The sequence below is a fragment of the Haliaeetus albicilla genome, chromosome 17, assembly GCF_947461875.1.
Source record: "Haliaeetus albicilla chromosome 17, bHalAlb1.1, whole genome shotgun sequence".
Classification (NCBI taxonomy): Eukaryota; Metazoa; Chordata; class Aves; order Accipitriformes; family Accipitridae; genus Haliaeetus; species Haliaeetus albicilla.
The window spans coordinates 29,383,188-29,406,018 of NC_091499.1; the positions used below are offsets into that span (position 1 = coordinate 29,383,188).

General features: G+C 40.7%; 1 protein-coding gene across 1 annotated transcript in view; it reads left to right on the forward strand.

Annotated features, from left to right (window-relative positions):
* NKAIN2 (sodium/potassium transporting ATPase interacting 2) overlaps nt 1-22,831 on the forward strand; it is a 558,604-nt gene that overhangs the window by 476,260 nt on the left and 59,513 nt on the right. Inside the window, exon 4 of the mRNA XM_069805165.1 lies at nt 8-208. Within this exon, the coding sequence (XP_069661266.1) occupies nt 8-208 (201 nt within the window). The remainder of the gene's footprint in view (nt 1-7; nt 209-22,831) is intronic.

The window sequence follows — 22,831 nt, forward strand, 5'->3', positions numbered from 1 at the left end:
TTTGCAGGAAACAGATCTCATTCTGACCTTTAATATCTCAATGCATCGCTCTTGGTGGATGGAGAATGGGCCGGGCTGCACCGTGACCTCAGTAACCCCAGCCCCAGACTGGGCACCAGAGGATCATCGTTACATCACTGTCTCGGGGTGTTTTCTTGAATATCAGTACATAGAAGTGGCTCACAGTTCTCTTCAGATCTTCCTTGCAGTAAGTGTTTACAGACAGCTCCATTTCCACCACCTTTTTCTAGATTTCTTCTTGCAGAACGTCATTACCAGAATAGCAGAGTATTGTGGCACTTACTCACAAACCCTGGCCCTAAGTGTTTGTTTTGGTATGAAACTCTGTTGTCTTGCAGCTAGTTCAAGACACCTGTACGCAAAAAACTCCAACATACATGTTTATTGCTGTGAGAACTGCTGACATGACACACTCTGTTTTCCAGACCTCCATTTTGACCATTCACCATGCCACAAACCATTTATAGCGCAGGTTACATTCAAATTACACTATAGGATATAAGTTGTGACATAATCAGAACTTACAGCTATTGCTGTGAAAGTCAAATGGAATATAAAAGAAAAACCAAAATGAAGGAGAACTTTTCAACAGTAAAAATAGATTCACTGATCGTTCACAGGACTTAAAACTGATCGATTTGTCTTTAACCATATTAATCAATATGTCCTGGAGGACGATGGGAAAGGTTCTTCCCAAAAGAACAAAATGTTGTACTTGTATGAAATCAAAGCCAGAAATCTTAAAGGAAATCTTTTTAGGAGGATAAGAATCCACTGCTATACTGCAGAAAATTTAGAAAGAATGAAAACAGCTTGTTTGGGAGAAAATTGATAGGTTTTTCAACCATATTTACCTGTACTAATCATTTTGTCTTGTGTTGTCTCTGACCTACTTGAAAATTGACATAAGCACTGAATTAATTACATCGAATGACAATCTGCATTTTTGTATTTGCTCTAGTGATATGTACATGTTTATGCCCAGTTGGAGATATATATGACTGCAGATAAGACTGTTACTACACCTATAAATTTGGACCAGTGCCTGGGTACATGACTCCCTCTATATAAATTTTTTGTTGAAGAGATTCCAATGTTTTGTCTAAAAAGGGACCATATTGACAAAAGAGGGAGGCAATTTGGTTAGCCAGATGCAGAAGTTAATGTAAGGTGGTTGGACAGTCCATAGTATATAATGTGGCCCTCAGCTACCCAAAAAATGAGCAGCTTTTCCATCTGTCTATCCCCCACCCTAGCTGTAAATGGCCAAGTACCAGCTGAGTTTAGGACAATATATCTCTACGTCAACACATCTCGGGGGGGGCTCTGTGTGTAAAAGGCTGGTGGGTGATTCACCTGAAAGCCCAGCTATCTCCCTTCAGTGGAGCCATCCCATGTCTCCTCTGTGCTCCTCAGCTTGCCGTATTGTAGCAGAGCAAAGGGACCCTGACCAAGTGGGTAGCAAGGCAGGCACTAGATAGGTCTGGAAGACAAAAGCAACCTTTTCTCCAGGTAGTTCACACCTGTAATTTTGACAAGCTACAGCTGGTGCAAAAGAGACAAAGAGAAAAGTGCAACAAAATCAGTGTGAATAAGTAAGTGATATTAAAATAGCTTTACAATTTTATTTACAAACAATTGTTATTGCTCCAGCTTACCTCATAGAATCATACAATCATAGAATTGTTTAGGTTGGAAAAGACCTTTAAGATCATCAAGTCCAACCGTTAACCTAGCACTGCCAAATCCACCACTAAACCATGTCCCTGAGCACCACATCTACACGTCTTTTAAATACCTCCAGGGGTGGTGACTCAACCACCTCCCTGGGCAGCCTATTCCAATGTCTGACAACCCTTTCAGTAAAGAAATTTTTCCTAATATCCAACCTAAACCTCCCTTGCCGCAACTTGAGGCCATTTCCTCTCATCCTATCTCCGGCCACCTGACAGAAGAGACCAGCACCCACCTCACTACAATCCCCCTTCAGGTAGTTGTAGAGAGTGATCAGGTCCCCCCTCAGGCTCCTCTTCTCCAGACTAAACAGCCCCAGCTCCCTCAGCCGCTCCTCATCAGACTTGTGCTCCAGGCCCCTCACCAGCTCGGTTGCCCTTCTCTGGACACACTCCAGCACCTCCATGTCTTCCCTGTAGCGATGGGCCCAAAACTGAACACAGGACTCGAGGTGTGGCCTCACCAGTGGCAAGTACAGGGTGACGATAGCTTCCCTGATCCTGCTGGCCACACTATTTCTGATACAAGCCAGGATGCCGTTGGCCTTCTTGGCCACCTGGGCACACTGCTGGCTCATATTCAGCCGCCTGTCGACCAACATTCACAGCTCCTTTTCCACCGGGCAGCTTTCCACCACTCTTCCCCAAGCCTGTAGTGCTGCATGGGGTTGCTGTGACCCAAGTGCAGGATCTGGCACTTGGCCTTGTAGAACCTCATGCAACTGGCCTCAGACCATCGATCCAGCCTGTCCAGATCCCGCTCTAGAGCCTTCCTACCCACAAGCCCTCCAAAGGAGATATCCAGGCTTATTTTTCTGCCTTATTTTTTTTTAATGTAATGAATAATGAACAAGAAACTCAAGGAATATATAATTCAATTCTGTTCCTGATGCAAGAAGTTTTTTGTGTGTATGTGCCTAAAGAGAGCTGTGTTTCTAGATAAGGTTATTCTCTGCAAGCTGTAGGAATGGTTCAGAATAACAAACCATTGGTAATCCACTAGCTGTATCCAGCTACAGCTGGTTTTATATTTCCATTCATGTTACTCTAAATGTGATTATCCTAGGTAAAGAGCTACACAGTATAAGTATGGGTCAATTTTCTAAACTTGGCGCTTGCAAGTTTACTGTTTACCTCTTTTTCATGTTTCCAATTGTGGGCATGGGGTTCTTCTTTTAATAAAAATGCTAGCATAAATTCACTGTCATATTAAATGTGGTGAGAAACAGAGGAATTACAAAGTTAGAAGAGCAGATATTGCTTGGTTTTCAGCAAACTAGCTTTCAACAAACCCAGTCTGTAGAAAGAAATTAATCTTTTCTTTCCATTTTCTTTTATGCGCACTTAAGTGGATCTTGCACTTTAACTGCAAAACTATAAATTGCAACCTACAAATTGGTTACTTGCTTTCTATTTGTATTTTTCTGTGTTCATGACGATGATCAAACTAATGTTGATCTTGGCTTTTCATGGACTGGTGGCGCTGCAGCATGTTTTGAAGGATGTTTTCTGTTGTCTACTGATAAAAAGTTACAAAGATATTCATCTTCACTGAGGACCACTTATATCAGCCTTTGAAAACATTATACTGAGTGTATTTTGTACAGCTTGCCAGTAAGCTCACAAGGAATCCAGCTACAGAAGGTTAGGCTTCACATAGATGTGATATTTGCTGTAGATTACTTAGTGGAAAGAATATGACAGCGAAGATAAAAGCTATAAAACCCCCATGGTTTATACTTTCTAAAAAGAAAGTCTCAAGGTGGGCTGTGGTATATTTCAAGGACTGCAGACAGATACTCTGCTGAGGAGGTGCAGAATACTTACAGTCTCCAAGAGACCTTCTCTCTCCGGAGGAACGTGTCCTAGGAGCAAACACCAACAGATTGTGAACCATACAAATGCTGTGGCTAATTTTGTGCAAGTCAACACAGATTTTAGTATTTTAAGAGTGACATTTTGGAGAATGTGCTTTTCTCCTACTGGTTAAACAAAGTAGTATTTAAAGCAACTGGAAGGTGAAATGATCCCAATGGTCGGGCGAGTCCCCAGTGTGCAGAGTGGTGGTGGTCATTGTGTAATACTGGCCTTAGAGACTAAAGAGAGACAGATGTGATGATGCACAGATAATTTGCCAGCTTCTCCTGGGGAGTGGATTTTGCTCAGGACAAACAAACAACTAGACAAAATTGCTAGTTTAGCTTACACTAAAGAAGTAACAGAAAATTCAGTTTGGTTGTCTCTATACTTTGACCAGCTGAATGCTCATGGTTTAGAAATTCTTCAAAATGGGGAAGAATTATTTGAGAACTAATGTGTGCGAGAAAATGCTCTGATAAAACAAGAATTATCCCCGTTTGGGTATTTAGCATTTATGTATGCAAAGCAGGACTGGAATAACCCACAGTGATAATAGGGGCTGCAAAGCAGCCACACCCTCTCCTTTGTCCCATGATACAGAGCGCTTAATACATTGGGTGGTGCTGGTGGAAGACTACAGCCTCTGTAGAGCCTGTCAGTAAATCAATCCTGGTATCACAGATGTAAAAAATGACCATATAATGCACATTTATGTCTGTCTGGTAGCCATTCCCATGTCAGCGCGTTACTTCTTGGTCGGCCACTGTCTGATTTTTTTTCATGTTTATGGAAATCTATTTTGAAAAAATTCCACTGATTTTTCACTCAATTGTTGTGGTAGTTGGCTCTCTGAAGTGGTACACCACGAAAATCTCAGTGCTACACACCACTCTTGTCAGTTTTTACTCTGTGCTCCATACCAATATCTCCCATTTAGTTCTTTTGAGACTGAGCCACATTTGTATCACTTTCTTTACATCTTACCCTCTTCTTCCACCATGTTAAAAAGAGAGAGGGGTTCAGAGTGAAGAAGGAAGAATGTGAGGGAGGGGAATCTATTTCATTCTTAAGTGCAGCTTTGCAGCCTGCAGTGCTGCAAAATAAACAAACATATTTTTAGGGCACCACCTGCAGCACGCAGCTGTATGGAACTGAACAGAACTGCTAAGGGTGTGATTTGTTCTGCTTTGTGTGAAACCCTGGGGTCTGGGAAAACATGTGGGGAAGGTATTCTGTGGAACAACCCCCTCCTTTCCTGCCCTCCCCAATTCTTGGTGAATATCATAACTGAATCTGTAAAGGTGAGATCTTAGCTTCGCTGCACTTTGACAGCAACAGTAATTTATTTAATGCTCTGCCGATACATGGAGAAAAAAAAGCATAGTTTTGGCCACAGCTAATTCATTTGTTTTGTTGCCCAAAGCTAACCCTCAATGCAGCCTGTGCTCACATACTGGGCCAAATTCTCCACTCGACTCTTCTCTCCCAGGGAAGTCCCATTTACAGAGCTATGACATCCTGAGCACCTGGACCATCCAGTCTGCCCTGTAAGGACCACAATTCTGCCTGTCCTTGGTGCCTACATATTACCAAAATGAACTGGTCTGGTGATGGCATGACTTGGATAACCATATGCTTCACACATTACATTGTGCTTAATGGTTATTGATTCTTGCTGCTTACATCAGAGAAGCTATTTCATTTTCAGGACTCCTGGGTTATCAAGGATAGATATACTTAAATTACTGATCTCTGGAGACAATTGTTCCAGGTAAAGAATGAGGTCAGTTGTACTAATGGAGATTTGATTTGCTACTGGTTTATGCAATTTGAGTTACATTCTGTACAATATTTACAGAGTGGAGGCTGAATGAAAGTTCCCACCTACCCCTAAACGATAGGAGGTATAGCTACTACTTCACCATGGGGAGGGCAGTGCCAGGGAGGGACACAGTGCAGGGTTTTCACCCCTGCTAACCTTGGCATGGCATGTCAGTGCTTAAGGTGGTCGTTGGCTCTGCGTATAAATAATATATGCATCCCAGGTTTTTAGTCACGCTGCTAAAAAAGGGCCGCAAGCTCGCAGTTTCACAAGCACCCACACCCATCGATGTCTAATTCTAGCTATGGTTCCTATGTACAATTTTCTTATTGGCACTTTTTATGGAACTCTTGTCTTATGAGAGAAGGTGGAAATCTTTTCAGTTCAGGCCCTAAGCTGTGGTTCAGGTCAGTGGGTTCTGCTTCCAGGTCTGCCACAATGTCCTTGGGAAAGTTATTTCATCTCCCTGTGCCTCTTCCCAAGTGGTGCAGAGGGGAAGGCATGCCTAAATTTTTCATGTTCAGTTTATAAAACACTGTACCATTTGCATAGATAGGGATCTCTCAGATCTCTTAAAAAGCCTCTAAATGTGGATGGCATCCAGTACAGTAAGGCCTTTGTGTGGTACAAGGAAATTATAATAATGGTAATTGCATTTCATACAGAGATGGAGCTCCGATTCTCTACATCTTCCTTCTGCCTGTGTTTTACTCTTTGATTATGCATGACCTGCCCCCACTCCCACAAGGCTGTTCTTGCAAAAGTCGACAAATTAAAATCCATTTGTAGATTAAAACTCTGAAAATATGCAAATAAAAGATCAGCCTTGGAGATAAGTGTGACAGAATTACATATCTATTTGCCAACGCAGGATTAAAAGTATTTATTATGCTTGTCTTTTACTCCTCACTTACACGCTCACAAGTCTATTGATTTTAGTGGAACTAAGTGCCCGAGTTATGGGAATAAGACTAATGTAAAGGCATCACCTTAGCCAATTTGGGTTTTAGTTATATAGCCCTGGAAAAGATGAACTGTGTAATATTATTCCAGTAAAACGAGTGGGGAAAAAGCATTTCTTATGTACTGTATCTACATTATTGATGGTAACTTACATACCAAATAAATAAAACCATAAGTAAACTGTTACACAAAAGTATTGACCATGTTCATAGTGATCCTGTCCACCGATTTTTATGTGCTGTACATTAGTCTTAATTCCTATTTGTTCCTTCCTGTATTTATATTTGAGTATGTGTTTCATGCAATCATTAAAATTATTATTTCATGTTTTAAAATTTGTAATATGTAATTATCCATCCATACTTGTTACGGTAAATGTATACTATTTGGGATTCTGCAAAGTCTGTGTCATGCATAATACCTTTCAAGCTCTGATGCTGTCAGATTGATTTAAAACATCATGAAGCATAACTGTGTTATTAAGATGCAATAATACAGTGATGCAGTTAGGACGCCAGCTTCAAAATCCCTGTTCTGGTGCAGACTTACAGTATGACCTTTGGCAGGGTGCTTAATCCATGCCAATTATTGTCTGTACTGTACAAACAATGGTTCTTAAATATTTCAGAAAGATATTGCCAGGATAATTCCATTAAACAGTGCAAGGTAATCAAATATTGCAGCAAGGTGGTCTGTGTATGTATTTAAGCACTTAGAACAGTAGAATAGCATTAAAGTTCCCTGCTTCTCTCAAGGATTAATAATAATTAGAATAGGGTACTCTTAAAATCCTTAATGTTAGCATTGCACAGGTGACATTAAATATTCTCATGCCCTTGCGGAGAGATGGGAGTAGTGAGTAACAGTCTACTCTCATAGGAGTTTCTTGACTGGACTGTCTATTTGTGCTTTAGCCCACAACAGTGCTGAGGACAGTATGATTGCAAAGCAAAGCAGCAGTTCCTATCCAAAAGAACTAACCTTCAAAGTGCAAAACGAGCCAGCCAACCCATATGGACAGAAAAGAGGGGAAAGACAGGAAAGCAGAGAGGGAATTCTAGTTTGCAGTTTCAGTGCACATCTTGTTTGACCATTGTCAGCTTTTTTGTAGGCATGATAGAAAAGCCCTAAAAAGGGCTATGAACCAGAATAATGAGCAAACTTTGCATTACCTAGTTGAAAATTCTTCTAGAAGGCAGCAAAAGATGAAAGCATGTGAAAGTGTGAAATTTATTAAGTGGCTGACAACAAGCTGGTAGCTCGTCAGTGGTGCACTCTTGTACTGACGGGAAGGGACAAGCCAGGAGGGAAGAGGCACAGAGACTTGCAAGCGAATGGAGTAGTTGAATTTCACTGGCAGAAACTAAGGAGAAGAAATAGAGGGACAAAGGAAGGTGCAGAAAATCATCTCTGCAGTAGCCTTCCAGGTGGGCTCAGTCTAGACTGAGGCGTTGGTGAGGAGCAAGGAGAGGACGTGGGACACACAGAGGCAGGATGGTCCTCTGAAGCTGAGACTCACTGAGTGAGAGATCAAGTGGACATCAGCAGGACAGCAGGGGTTAAAGGAATAGAGAGCTTGTAAAACTCCTTCATTTAGAGCAGGAAAGGGAAACGAGCCTTCCGCGAGGGAAAAGTACCTTCTATCTCTTTTTTCTTTTTCCTTTTATTTTTTTTTTAATTATTATTATTATTATTTGGGAAAACATTGATAAGACCTGAGCAGAGAAAAAGACTAGCAATTCCTCCAGAGACACCAGCAAATGAGAGAGCAGGACTAAAAGAAGCGAGCAGTGGGTGTAAAGTGCGTGAGTGGGTGTACCAGCAGGACAGACTGCATGATAGGAGGAGGGGCAAAAGAGCGAAGGCGGGGGAGATGAGGGAGGGAGTCCTAGGAATGCATGAAAAAGAAAAGCTGCCTAACTAATGGTGTTGTTAGGAATGAGGCAATCAGCAAAAGGGTGTTTCTCTGGGTCCCAAAATATGCATGAGTGGAATCAAACAAAACCTAAGTCAGCCCTGGCTTGTCCAGGCTGAAATGCTAAAAGTAAACAGGCAGGTCCTTTTGTCAGAGCTGCAAAGACTTAGGGCAAGGAACAATCTAAGAACTTCTACTGTATTAAAGGTCTTCACTGAGTTGAGATGGATAATACTCATCTTTTAGGAAGTGTCATCAGTTGATGTAGGCTTTGGGTTCTGCTAATAATCCAGCATATCCCATTCCTGTGCTCAAAATACACACAACGTGATATGCTGGGGGAAAAAAAAAAACAAAACCAAAAAAAACCAAAACCCAACAAAAGAAGATAAAGATCAGATCTACTTGCTGCTAATGCAGAAAGCCAAAGCTCTTGCAAAACATCTGACCCTCAAATGCACCAGTAAACACTAGAGTCTTAATTTTCCAGTCCTCAGTTCCTTTGTGCTGACCAAAAGTGGCACACAGTATGTCTATTTGCAGTCACAAGCCTGGTGCCATTTTCCTTTCTAGCCAACTCAAAGGTCTGCAGTTGTGCGGGAAGCACATCTTGCACATAAAAGCCCTCGCCCAGATTTGCCCTCGCTAGTTTGGCTTCCCCACCTCCCTTTTGACAGCAGCTTCCACCTCTTCCACACACAGACACTCATGCACATACCTTGCACGTTGGCTGCCTCCTCCTGTGCGTGTAGAGTGGTGAGAATATTTATACATGAGAAAGGAGACAAGAGCCCGTGTAATCAAGTTTTGACTCTTTGAATATAATGGGGGAAAATAACATTGTTTAGTTAAGGTGGAGTTCCTTTCTAGGGCAACACAATGACTGAAAGAAAATTTATTCTTAATGATATAGATTGGTACTTTAGAAAGACTTTTTCACTGCAGGACTGGGAAAAATCAGCACGATGGGAAGAGGATATGAATCATTGTAAAGCGCTAATTCAATAACACTGTCGTGCCGTGTTAGCAGAGGAGCAACATCAGGTTCGGGCATCTTTGACATTGCCTCAGAGCACAGTATATTGCTGTTTCTCTGTTTGACAATAATGTTAGAGCATATGTCATTAGTGTTTTGAAGGATTGCTATAAGAAGAGATTTCTTTATGCCTACACGTGTTACCTGTTGTTGCTTCTATCAAATTTTACCTGTATTTCTTCACTACTCCTTGCGCAAAACTGAATTGTACACATCAAAGCATAAATGGTTTTTTAATGAGCAGGGAGCTTTGTCAGTAGAATTGTACTCATTCATTTCCCTAAAAGCTTCCCTTCTTAATGAACTGGGGTCATATAAAGCTAAGTTATATGATAATTGTCTGAAAACAAGTTTGCTCCGACTCAGTGGAGAGAGGTCAGCTTTAAATAGAGTTACCTGACCAATGCACACAGGATTGTCTCTGAGAGGTTAATTTCCCTGGTGGAACAAAAGGCAACAGCACCAGCATGAGCTGAGACTGGGAGAAGCAGTTCTGCCTCTCACAGGTCCTCTTGCACCAGCAAAGGTAAATAGTGACTGTGATTTGGGGGTGAGGGGGAGGGATCGGAATTGTGATAACCAAGAGCTGAACATTAGACTCATTACTTTGAGGCCTGAGGGAAGTTTCCTGAGAACTTGTTTTGACCATCTCATATGTATTCCTTCACACAGGGGACTCTGATTCTGGCTGACCCTGTAGGGTAGATAGTTATACGATACAGCAATGAGATTATGGTTCCCCAGGTTCAGTGCCTCATGGCTGTCCTGGGGCTATGTGATGCTGCTGGTGCCGTGCTGACTGAGGATGCTGGCTGGCTGACTTGCTTCTTCCCACAGCTGGGATTTAAATTATTTCTCAGTTCTGGTACTAACACAGTCCTGTTAGCGTTTCTATGACACTGCCATAGCATAATCATAGAATCATAGAGCTGCATGTGGACACTTTCCAGCAGGTCTGATGCCTTGGAGTGGGGTCTTTTTACCTAGTTTTGGTGAGCCTTTACAGGTTTTTTATGTTTTGAAGAGATTCTGGACAAAGAGCCTAGTCCATTTGATTTTATTTCTCTACAAGTGAATTTGCATGGTAGAGAAACCAAATTATATATGCTTTAGATGTAAGAATAGCATTAAGAAGAATAGCAATAACAATAAATAGCACAAGGTTCTCTAATCATAAGTATTCCATTACAACATGTAATTAAATGAAAAGGAATCCCTCTTCATACTGAAAACTCACAGTCAAGTGCTGGGTCCCCAACCCCATTCCTGAGCTGATTTCTGAAGGTACAATAAACACATGAATGCTGCTCCTTAGAAATATAAAAAAAACCAAAACATCCACAGTACAAATATACCTCAGTATCACCATGTTTGATATTCTTGCTGATATTACAGTATTGCCTTGTTCTGCCATATACAAACGTGACAGCTATTATTTTGCCATTTTGCTCCACACCCCATAAAGAACCTCCAGTTCTGCAAGCAAGAGGCCTCAGTTCATGACTTAAGGTAATCTTTTCCTGAATATAAGAGAGAGAGTGATAAAACACACAGACAACTTCCTCTCTTGGTTATGGAGAATAATGTATTTTCCCCAAAAATGCAGAAAAGGCCAGTACTATGGCTGGTTTTCAGGTAAGGCTTTCAAATTTGTGTCTAAACTTGTGTAGTATACTTCGTGTAGTATACTTCATGTTTCATTTTTGTGTGCTGTTAGCACAGCTTCCTGTGCAAAAGATGAACTGAGTGCATAAAAGTATAGCGTTATCTATGAAAACGTAGCATTTCCTGTTTTGCAGCTCTAGTCATGACGATTCTGGTCACAATACCATGGTTCAGAAAATCCAGACTGTTAAATTCACCAAAGACAAACAATGTCAGCAACTGCAACTAAACCTGTATTGAAGGTACTGCTCAGTGATAGATTCCTAAATTTTTTTAATACAAGTTGAGTGCTTTTGGTAGAGCTAATTACCCTACTAAAAATACTAACTATGCCTAGGACACATGGAAATCTAGGAAACATTTAGATGCCCCTTAACTTTAGAGTGTGTAAATTAAACACAATAATATTGCATGATGAATTCTGTAACTTTTTTCCCCATTTTTCTAGCACAGACAGCAATAACAAGGCTTTTACCTTCCAGATAAAAAGTACCTAGCTTTCTGTGGCAACCGTGTACCCTAGGACCTTTGGAATAAGTGTCCAAGGCAGGCCAAGAAAACGGGGTCAGAAAACTGCTCATATTATTTTTGATGACTGAATTTTCTCATGCAATCTCAGAAGTACAGCTGTCTGGGAATTTTCTGAAGAAACACAATTCTTTTGGAAAATGCATCAGCCCTGAACCGTTTTGTCTTAACATAACAGCGCCAATGAACTTCATTGAAAGTGTAGGCAAGTGATAATTAACATAGTAGCCGGTGTCCTGCTAGATTTCTCGGCTGGCTGCTTGGGCTCTGGCCTTTCATGGTACATTTATATATGGACAGAACACATCCTAAAAACTACAACATGATTAACTCTAATGTTTAACTTTTGCTACAGTCCCTGTCATGCATTTGGCCCAGAGCAGCTATCGCTGTCCCAGACTTTGTCGGGGCACGGGTGCGGGGCTAGCACAAACCAGGGAGCATCTGTGATAGCTGGTTTGGATCTGCTCATCTTGTTCTGGGGGGATAAAAAGAGCTTGTTTGTGTGAACACGAGCTATGCCATATCATTTGGCCTCTAGGCCAGAAGACAGTCTCCACTTTATTTCAGTTGCTATGATGTCCATATAGACTTCTGTACATCCACAATGCCATGGTAATTATACACTTAGAGTCTGTGTTCCCTAGAGATGTAGTAATACCAACACTAACCAGATCTCCAGCTAGTGTTTGAGTCATGCTGTGGCCCCACAGCTTGGAATCCAGGAGAGGAACATGAACTGTAACCTAGTAATGTGGGAGGAAAATTCATTATTTTTATGAAAAAATCCTAATTTTTTAGTGCTTGTGGAGCATGCAAAACAATGTGTGCAATACAGAAAGATCCTCTGTAGATATGTCCTAAGGATTCTTAGCTCTCTGACTTCTGCAGTGCTGCAACTCTAAGGAGAGTGGAGTCTGAGATGATAACCTTTTGTCGTAAATTTGCTGAAGCTTCCACCTGAAGCCTAGATTTTAAATGACAGGTAATATTCATTAGCGAAAAACATCATTGTTCCATCCACCTGAAGAAAATGACTCTCCCTTGAAATCAGAGGTAATCTGTTCTTTGCACATATTCTCAGTAGACATCAGCCGATTCTCACCACTACTTTAATAGATGTTATCTTCAGCACTGGTTGGACAGATAAAAAGTACATTCGTGCACCAGTGATGTGTTTGGGGGAATTTCAAGGTGTGCTCCTTAGCAGCACCATTCACCTAAACTGCAGCACTACTGAGATATTAGATTTTCAGTATCCGACTGCTTGAAACTGATTGGCATAAAGTGATTAATGTTTTCCAAACCAATAGCACAGATTTTTTTCACAGCAGGCAGCATTCTTTTAACTCTAGTCTTGAGCTCTGGCAGTTTAACCTCCATTCTTTTCTGAACACGGTAAAGGAAATAACTATTTCTTAAGGTATACAAATTAATAATGAAACGTTGGGACTTTTCTTCTGCGTTGTTTTATTTTTGGAAGTCAGGGTTTTCTGCGAACAGATCTGTCATGTGTGCATAGTCACAACCTGAGGAAAAAAACCATCTGCAAAACCACAGGAGCATTTGTCTGCTGGTAACGATTGTTGCCATAGATGGGAATTCAACATTGACACGACAGAATTTATTTTTCCTTATATGCAGACAATGATCAAGTAGTGACATCTGGAATCTACCCCAGAGGTTCAAGTCAATAAAATATTAATAGCTGCCATTTCCAGCAAGGAGGGTGTAACGAGAGGACGGCAGAGGAATCTCCAACCTTTTTTGCACCTGTTGTTCTTCCCAATTAGTTAACCATTTCCCCTTCTACATACTCGTCTCCTACAGATTAGAGATAATAAATCCAGGACAGAGACACAATTCCCTGTCTCCGATTTAGGTAACCTGCCCTGTTTTGTGTGTCTGCTCTGGTGGGAAGTGCCTACTAGCAAGAGGCTGGATCCTCCGGTCCTCCTCGCTCCCACCAAAGCTGGAAGGAGCGGGGACTGACCACACACGGCTGATTCACAACGAAAACCAGGCACAGAAATCAAGGCCACGGCAGGCAGTCTCATCTGAAGCACTCCATTCTACCAAGAGATTACCAAGGCTTTCCTTAGTAACTGAATTCAGTGTATGGGGTGAGCAGGGAGAGGAGGTGGAAGAGAAGGACTGTTGAGCCTTGCTTCAGGCAATCCCATTCTTCCCATTCCTCTCATTCAGTGAGTAAGTATTAATAGTCACTTACGCATAAGAAGAAATAATGAGGTTTAATGTATCTCCAAAGATCAGCTACTTCATAAAAGCAAATGCCACACTTTTATCAGTTAAAGGCCTCCAAGTCCAACATCAGCAGCAGTGGGAATTTTTATTTTAAAGCAAATTGCACCCAGTTTCAGTAAATTATCACAGAATGATTACTCGACTTTTATCCAGTCAATGTTATGCCTCCCTAGTGAATTGGTTTATTGTCAGTATGTCTGCTTCAAAACATGTCTTCCCTAGAAAGCACTCCTTCATTCAGCTTCTGCCGCTGGAAGCAGGCAACAGCTTGAAGCTAGCAGCTGCTCTTGAACAAAGCAGGTAGACATGCAGAAAGGCTGCCGAATCCATAACAATAAGCACATCATGACATAATTACAGTAAATCTCCAGAGTGGTCTGCACACACAAAATGCCATATGTTTTGGGTAGAGGAAGCGTGCATTAGTAAAACCATAGTATAACATAAGCATTTTCCATAGTCGTCCTGTTAGCATGAAATTGATTTTTTATCTCGAAAATTAGCATTGACAGAACAGAGGATAGCATTTGAATGGTCAGCTAGTTAGACTGGGGGGATATAATTATTATCCCGAAGGCAAGAGCAGGTGATAGAAAGGTTTGAGGGGATTTTCCAGTTGTAACTGTGCATAATCTAATAGCTGGTGCATCCATTTAACCTTTCTTTGATATGGTCTTCTTTCACCACTGTGTGTAATAGCTGTTCTGTTTTCTAAATGTCTTCATTTGACTTTGAACAGGTTAATAGGATTTACTGCTTCTGCAGCCTGCCTATACAAAACAGATTGTCAATATGGACAATACTTTGTGGTCTGTCAGGGAATAATAGACTGCTTTCTCCATCCCTGCTTTTAGGAAGTGATTTAGTTTCCTGAAGATTTAGATACAAATGGAAGAAGCAGGGGGGGAAGGTATTTTTCCTGTGTGCATCTAGCACGAGCTGGCACTGCTAAATAGCCACTTGGCATTTGCTGTATCAGCTAGTGGTGCTTGCTTTATTTTCAGATGGCAGCCTCCTGATTCTCCATTAGAGATGTCTGCAGAAATTTCGCTGTGGCTAGGTACCAACTGTACAAAATACATAGCCCAGATAGATACATTTCAAAGATTGCGGTGGACTCTTGCAAACATTTTCTGTTACAAATTGCATGAATTGATCTCGTCTTCAAAAGCATTAATCTCCTAAATCATTGCTTTGTGCTCTGCCTGAACCTGCATTTTAGGTTTCAGCGGCTTTGTGTTTTGTAAAGATGTTTCTAAAATCACTGCGTGTCACAAGAAAAGGATTTTTCCCCCGGCTGTTAGCTCTTTCTTGCCATGATTATTGCTTCCTGCTGCAATGATCAGAATATAACGATGCAGCAAATTTTACAGGAACGTAAACTGCATGAACTAAACAAATTGTCATTTTCTAAACTATCGGGTCCTTTCCAAATGCTGTCTGCGTGTTTACACCTTTATGAGTTGTGAAGCTCTGACTGACTGAAAGAGGTTACCATCATTAAAAATGATGATACTGGTTATATGTAAAACATAGGTAAGCAATATGTGCTGCATTCTCACTCTTTTTTTGATCTTGGAAACAGTACTGCTTATGGGAGGTTCATTGTGATTGTAAAAGCCTAAAAATCACCAGAAGTAGTAGTCACTTAATCCTATGATTTTTAAATATCAGGGACAAACAAAATCCCACTACAGTACATTGTATTTTCTACCCTGAAATGCTCCTTTTGTGTAGCTGTTCAGCTTCCTTAAACTTGCTGATTCTTTTTAATTAAAACAATCTAGAAGAACATGAGCAAGAAAAAGGAATGAGTTTTTTCTTTCCTCGTTGTGTAATTGTCCGTAAACTAAAGAAAAAAACCCAACAGATTTGTTTACAAAGTCATAGAAAGGTATTATCCTCTTGCACACTTACTGGGAATCACATCAGACGGTGGGATATGTATAATCTTGGTTTGGATGCTAAGAAGAGTCGATGTACTTCCAGAATAATGACATTAATCCCACCTATTTCCAGACACGGGACAGCCACAAGTGACAGTTGCCATCCGCAGACTGAACTAAGCGCCCTGCACTTGAGCAATGTTTAATCTGGGGAGTTTGATCTCAGACCACGGCTGAACTTTGGGCTGAACTTTGCAAAGATGCCTTCTTCAGCACTCGCACACTTAAGAGCAACAGGCTCCGTTTGATCCACGGCTCCTTAGAGAGCTCGACTCAGCGCAGGAAGCTTTGAACAAGTCTCAGGGGGAATTTTGAAGAGGGTATGAAAAGCGATTAGACCATTAACCGCCTCATAGAGTGATTCAGTGGCATTTTTGAGTTAGCTTATGCAGCTGCAGAGATCATTCAGGAGCTTTATAATTCTTCCTCTAACTTCAGGTGTTTAAGCAAAACTTCACCGAAATTAAAAAGTAGCACTTTTCCAAAAGACTGTTAAAAGTTTTTCCGTCCCAAACAGACTGCCAGCTGGAAAAGTATAAGCAGTGTTTCGAGACTCTAATCATAAAGTACGATCTAGAAGGATATGGTTGCCATATCAGAACCTTTAGCATCTAATACACACTAGCTTAACGTTTTCTGTCTTCTAAATACTGGGTCAAAAGCTAAACTGCTGTGAGATTACATTTGTGCACATGAACACAGAGGTTCATTTATCATCACATCTGAAAAGCTAACTCTTTTTTAAATTGTATTTTTAATATCTTAGGGAGGTGTACAAGAACCTACCATTGTTTTCCACTATCTACAATTACCCGTAGAAATCCATTCTTCAGATAATTTTCAAAATGGGTTTTAAGAGTCTCTGTGATTACATATGAAGCATTTTTTTATATGAATCCTAGAATCCAGTATTTTTATATACAGTTAACAAATCAAAGACTCAAATGGTGAAATTCACATTCAAACTTTTTCAAAGCATGTCTGAGAGACTTAAGTTTCACATGAAAAAGACCTATCAGGTGGTAATGGTAAATGTCTGAATTGGTAAACCATCCAACATTCCTCTCTATGGCTTGCCTACTGAAATTTGAAAATATTATGTTAGTTCATTAGCTTTTTCTTATTCTAAATTGAAAGTTACCACGGGTGGTGTTTGTTGCAGTTGTTATTGCACGATTGTTGGTGCTGCTGTTGTTGTAATTTGGTTTTATCATATATAACTATTGTCTCTCAATTTGGTCACTTTGAATATCAAATATCATTCAGGGTGAAGTCAGAAACTAAGTATCTTATACTGCCAGACTGCCTTTGTAGAACTACCATCATATACTATAAATTTATGTTCGTTTATCAAAGCTACCTTAGCATTCCAGATACATGACATACCACCTATTGAACATCACTGAGCTTTACACGAGTTCCCAGAACACAGTATATTTGATTTTTTCCTACCCTCATTTAACATAAACGGCACTCGTCAAAATTGCAACCTGTTAACAGAAACTTGGGGATCATTCAGCCAGCCTCCGCACACAAAAGCACTTTGGCTATACTTCATGCAATGTGGGGCCTTTGGTTGCTCTTCTTCTTGACAAATGACCGCGCTGAAGCTACAGAGACAGACAGACTGCCATGGAAGAGCACGGAGCAGTTTGGAACATGCGTGAGGCTGGACTTTTTTCAACACCATCTCCATAATAATACACCTGTGACTAAAGCAGGTGATTGGAAGTGGAGTGGATGCATACAGACAGATGGATTAAGACAGTAGTAATTGTGCTTTCACTTGATTATAATATTAACAGGCTCCAGGTGATTTCTATTTTTTACAGCGTCACTCATCTCGACAAATCCCAGCAGGCTTGGAAGCCGAGTAGAGATGCATCCTGCTTTTTGCGTGAAGCTGTTTCCAGCGTAAGCACTTAAGAGAGTTCTTCTGTCGAAAAGCAATTAGCTTCTGCAGTCTAGGGTGCCATTTAGAATATCCAGGCTCATGTGTTTCATCATAAAATTGACCTTTTTAATTTTTTATGCCTGAGATTCCCCACTAAAAGAGTAAGCATTAAAAAAATACAACCCTAGAGAAAATACCGAAGGCACATGTAGAATTTATTAAAGGATGTCTGGCCCCAAAGTGCTGCAGATAGCAACTCCACCTGAATATAATAAATATGAAGTATGCAGTATTGTGTGCTTAATTTTTAAATAATTGGTGTCATTAGGTAGCATAATGATACCGATTACATAAAAGCATAGGAAAGCAATATGTGCTACATTTACAGACTCACATTTTTCCTGTAGTAATTGCTTTTGCATACAAACGGTGTCTGCTTGTTGATACCTTTGAATAACAATGTGCTAATTATCCTAATGTTTCAGAGTTTGTTTTGCTTTTTAGTAACATTGCCTATCTTGGGAGTCTACTTTTTGACAAAATTTTGCACCATTTTGATATAATGGAGACTTTCAAGAGACATTGACATTCAGGATAGGCAAAGAAATACTTCTTCTGCCCAGACAACTTGAGTAAAAATATTGCCAGCAATAGTAACATCTTCCCTCCATCTCTGGGAACTATCAAGTTTCTATGGAGATATTAGAAACTTTCAATAGTGCAAGAGTACTCAAGATTTAAAGTACAAATAGATGTTAAGCATTAGGAGTTTGTGACAAAAACTGACATGGTTTCAGACCAGTCCTTTGGTACTTTTGCTTTAAAATTTAGTGGGAAGTTTCACTTGTATCTCTACTCCTTAGACAGAAGGAGGACATGGCAGCACCTTTAGCTCTGCTTGGAAGTGGTTTGAGGTCAGCTAAGTTTCTTGATGTTGACGTCTGTTTCTGCTTATGATCTGGTATTCAATATCCCTACAAAATGATCCTCTGTTGCAGCAGGGTAGAGATACTGTGCAGAGAAGAGCAAATTTAGAAGGAAGCAAGACTATACCTATATACAACATGCATACACGTGTATGTGTGCATATGTGTATGTATATAATGTTTTCATAAAGTCTAACTTGGCTGACTGTCTCACAGTCATAGTATTTCTTAGAAATGAATTAAGCAGAACTCACTACAGCCTATATAGAAAAGATCTTTCAGGCGATGTGCTGCAGAAGATAAATATGACATGTAAAGAAATTTTCAGGACTTAAGGCTTGTGTCACTCATTTGGCTGTATTCAGCTTCAGACCCAGCCTGTGTTATCTGGCTACCAGGTGCAGAAATTCAGCAAAGACATTGTTATATAGACATTATACAGACATCAGAATAACTTAGTGGTCCATCAACATCAAAACCCTCTCTCTGACACTGCCAATGAACAAAGTTTCAGAAGAAGCCATAAGGTAACTCAGTTCCCATAATGAACTAACTGCATAATTTTGCACCCTAGTCTGAATGATGACACATGAGAAATAGTTTTTGCTTGAGGATGTGACATCCTTTAAGAAAATACCAAATTGCTTAACTTTCCAGGCAGGAAAAAACAAACCAAAACAAAACAACAAAAACCACAAGAAAACCCATCTATCCAGTACCATTTAATCTCTTGAAAGTCCCCTCCTTCTCACCTCTGAAACTTTTCCATGCAGCGCACTAGGTCACTTTTCTTTCTTCCTCCGCTCACTGTGGATGCTCTAGCTCATTAAATTATACGGCCTCTTTCTCTTTTTATCATTTCCCAGGAGACCAGTTTTGCACTTCTAAAACTGGTTTATACTTATGACTTTATTTCTGTAGCCTTTCTCTTGCCTTCCTTGCTCTTCCTGCCAGATGGTGCTGTTTTTCTTGCACCCTCTTTTTTGATGTTTGCTGAATCACCCTGAAGCCTTCTGTTTTGCCTTAAAGCTTTTCAACCATTTGAATTTATGTAAATGACTCTGACTACAATCACCTTAACCTTTTTCCTAGTCATGCAACTTATACTTGGTTTTCTAACAACTCCTCCCCAATTAGCAACTTTTCCCTGTTCCAGAATCCTCTTTGAAACTCACTGTTGCCTTGTTCTCCTGGCAAATACTTCTTCTCCGCTTTGCCCCGTGCTTTCTTTACTGTGTATGTTTGTCTTGTGTTATTTAGACACTAAGTCCTTTGGGGCACAGGATGTCAGTTTATCTATGTTTATCATACACAGTGTAAAATTATTGCCCTCTGTAAAGCAATAGTGAGGGCACGATTATTTGACTGATAAATCAATTTGAAGGAATGCTTCCAATGATTAATGAATCTGTCATAGCAACTAGGACACCTGCTAATTGTTTTCGAGGTACTGACAAATATAACAGTTGTTAATTATACCAGCTGTAGCCTCCTTAGTGCTCAGGCAAAGTTTTACTGCCACAGCAATGGCAAGGAGTCTCTGAAAGTTACCTTGCTAGCATTTCCTTCCCTTCACAATACCTGCTGTAATAAGAAATTTTGTATTCTGGATTTTGCTTGCTAATGAGTTGTTTAAGCTTAAGCTCCCACAAGCTGTGCTGTGAGGAGAAGGAGCAGAGGCAAAGATGGAGGACTGAAGCAGCCAGCAGAAGAAAGCACTGTACTTAGAAAACTAATTTTCCCCTAAGTATGGTAGATTGCAGCTCCCTGAAGCAGAGTCCTTGCTTTCAGAAAACCAATTTCTGGCAGATTACAGAGGTTATTCCCCTTTGGTTTTTCAGCATCAGACAGGAGATGGGAATGGCGGCCCCTCTCTCAGGGGCCTGGCAGCTTCACAAAAAACAGATGGGACCTGACAGGCTATTTCCAGGAGATGGAGTCTCTGAAGCAGGAAGCAGGGATGCCTGAATGACTATGGGGAAAGCTCCTGCTTTTAAACTGGGTGAATCAAGGACTCTTTTGACAGGAGGCAGCATCCTTTCACAGGCTACCAAATGTCCCGTTTGTTATGTGACAGTCTTATCGGTCCAAGGTTGTACTATGAATGATGAAATATTTGGCTAGAGTAGTGTTTGACCTGGGCAACATGAGCTGTCTCTACTTGGTTTTGACAAGAACTATTTTTTTTTTGCTTTGTCAGTTTGTGCCCTTCCCTTAATCTCCAGCCTCTGTCGTGTAAAAGACCCACCTCACAGATCACATCACATCTCCTCGCCCTGCGCCATCATTTAAGTTTCCCCCACAAAGGACTCGAAACATCCCACTTTTTCGTATTTCTTACAAATCCTTTAAAACTGAAAAGAAATTATTTTCTGAAAATACTTGAAATTTAAACAGTTAGAGGTGTGCTCGTGACGACCTTTGAAATTCTAATCTCTCATCTTGAAAATGTAATTGAGTGTATGCAGAAGCTGCACACTGCGTCTGTCGGAAAAGGGCCGTCCCCGAGGAGTTAGCTCTGTGATTCACAGGCATGCAAGCGGGTATTCTTCTTCACTAGCTGCAGGAAAGCATGCCAGCTTTTTAGCCGTTGACGAGGATAAGTTTCTGCAGAAAGAAGAAGTCTGGATGAAGAGGGCTGATATGGAGGTCCTGATCTAGTCTGCCGACCAAAGGTGCTAAGTTTGTCATTACTGGAGAAAGGTAGATATCTGTATATCTCCAGAGGGCTATTTAGCTCTTAGATGCTCGTTCTACTTAAAACAGAGATGTACTGAAAATGCAGATACAGGCTCGGGACATGGTTTGTGTGCAAGACTCTGTATGAGCTCTTTCTCAGTGCAGGAAAGGACCTGTGAACAGAGACTGAGGTCTCAAGTACAAGGGGTGTGTGAAAATCCACAGCAGAACCAGGGCTTATTTCAAACAGTTGCCTTGGAGCAGATGCTCCCCATCCTTGGAGAAAAGGGAGATGGCAATAAAACCTCACCAACACAGGAGGCAGGAATCTAAATACGGTCTGAACACAAGTGGTAAAAGTTATAGCAGAGGATTAAGAGTCATGAGCCCATGCAGTGACTCTGCAGCTTTAGGTCACCTCCCATCTTCCCAGTCCCGCTCCGTGGCAGGGTCCGACGTGACCCCTGTGCAATCACTGCTGAAGCTATGGGTGCAGCTGAGAGCTGGGCTCTGGGTACGGCACTTCTAAATCTGTGCCCCGTGCTCTCACTTACAGCTAGGGCAGTCTTAGAAAGCAACTTTATCACCGCACCTTGCCGAGCTGTTCCTCGGGATCCCTTCCTCACCTTGGTCTTTGCTCCAACCGAAAGAGTCATGATTATGGGCAGACATCATTGTAGCTTGCGCAGACATTCAATAAGTTTTTAAGCAGCTTTCTGTCTTCCAGGAAAGGCACTGCATCCTAACATGGTTAATAAACTTTTTGCTTGTTGCAATATTAGCAACGGGTTTCTAATATCTTTTTCCATCATAAACATGTATATTTCGATGAATTTCAGATATGTAGGAAATTAAATCTGGCGTAATGTAAACATTAAGTAAAGTTGATGCACACCAATGTATTTGTAGCTGCACGCTCATTCCATAACAAAGATATGCATATGTTCATCGAGTTTTAATTGATAGAGTCCTGGCCAATTCCTCTTTAGACCTTTATTATCCCTTTCTTTTAATGCACTTCATTCATCACTTTTAAAAATTAGACCAATTTAGTAACATAATTTGAATCCATAATTGAATTTGCTAGCTGCTCTCAGACTTTACAAGTTAATCAAATGGCATAGTTTTAAACACATTTTCAGTGCTTGGGAAAAACTATGTCGGTGTCCAATCAGCCCATTTAAAATGGGAAACTCTTATATCTCATTCTCAACCAAGTTCTGTACTGATTAAACTTTCTCTCCTCACAAATAATAGACTAGACTTTTTCCATTCCCTGATAAAAATTAATAACATAGGGCTATGCAGAAGGATGAATAAAGTGTAATTCTAGTTAAAAATGGGAAATGACAAATAAATGAAAAATGTTAAGTGAGGTGGAAGACAGATGTGTAATAGAGCAGCACTAGAACCATATGTCAAACGCCTTTACAGGAAGAGGCAGGAAAGGAAAATCCCAACAGTAACTCTGTGAAAACACCAGCGCAACTGCTTCTCTTTCTTACCAGAGTGCTCTGGACTCACCAGGGACATCTTACCTGGTCTAGCATTTGACAAGTTAGCGTCTCTGTTTATGTG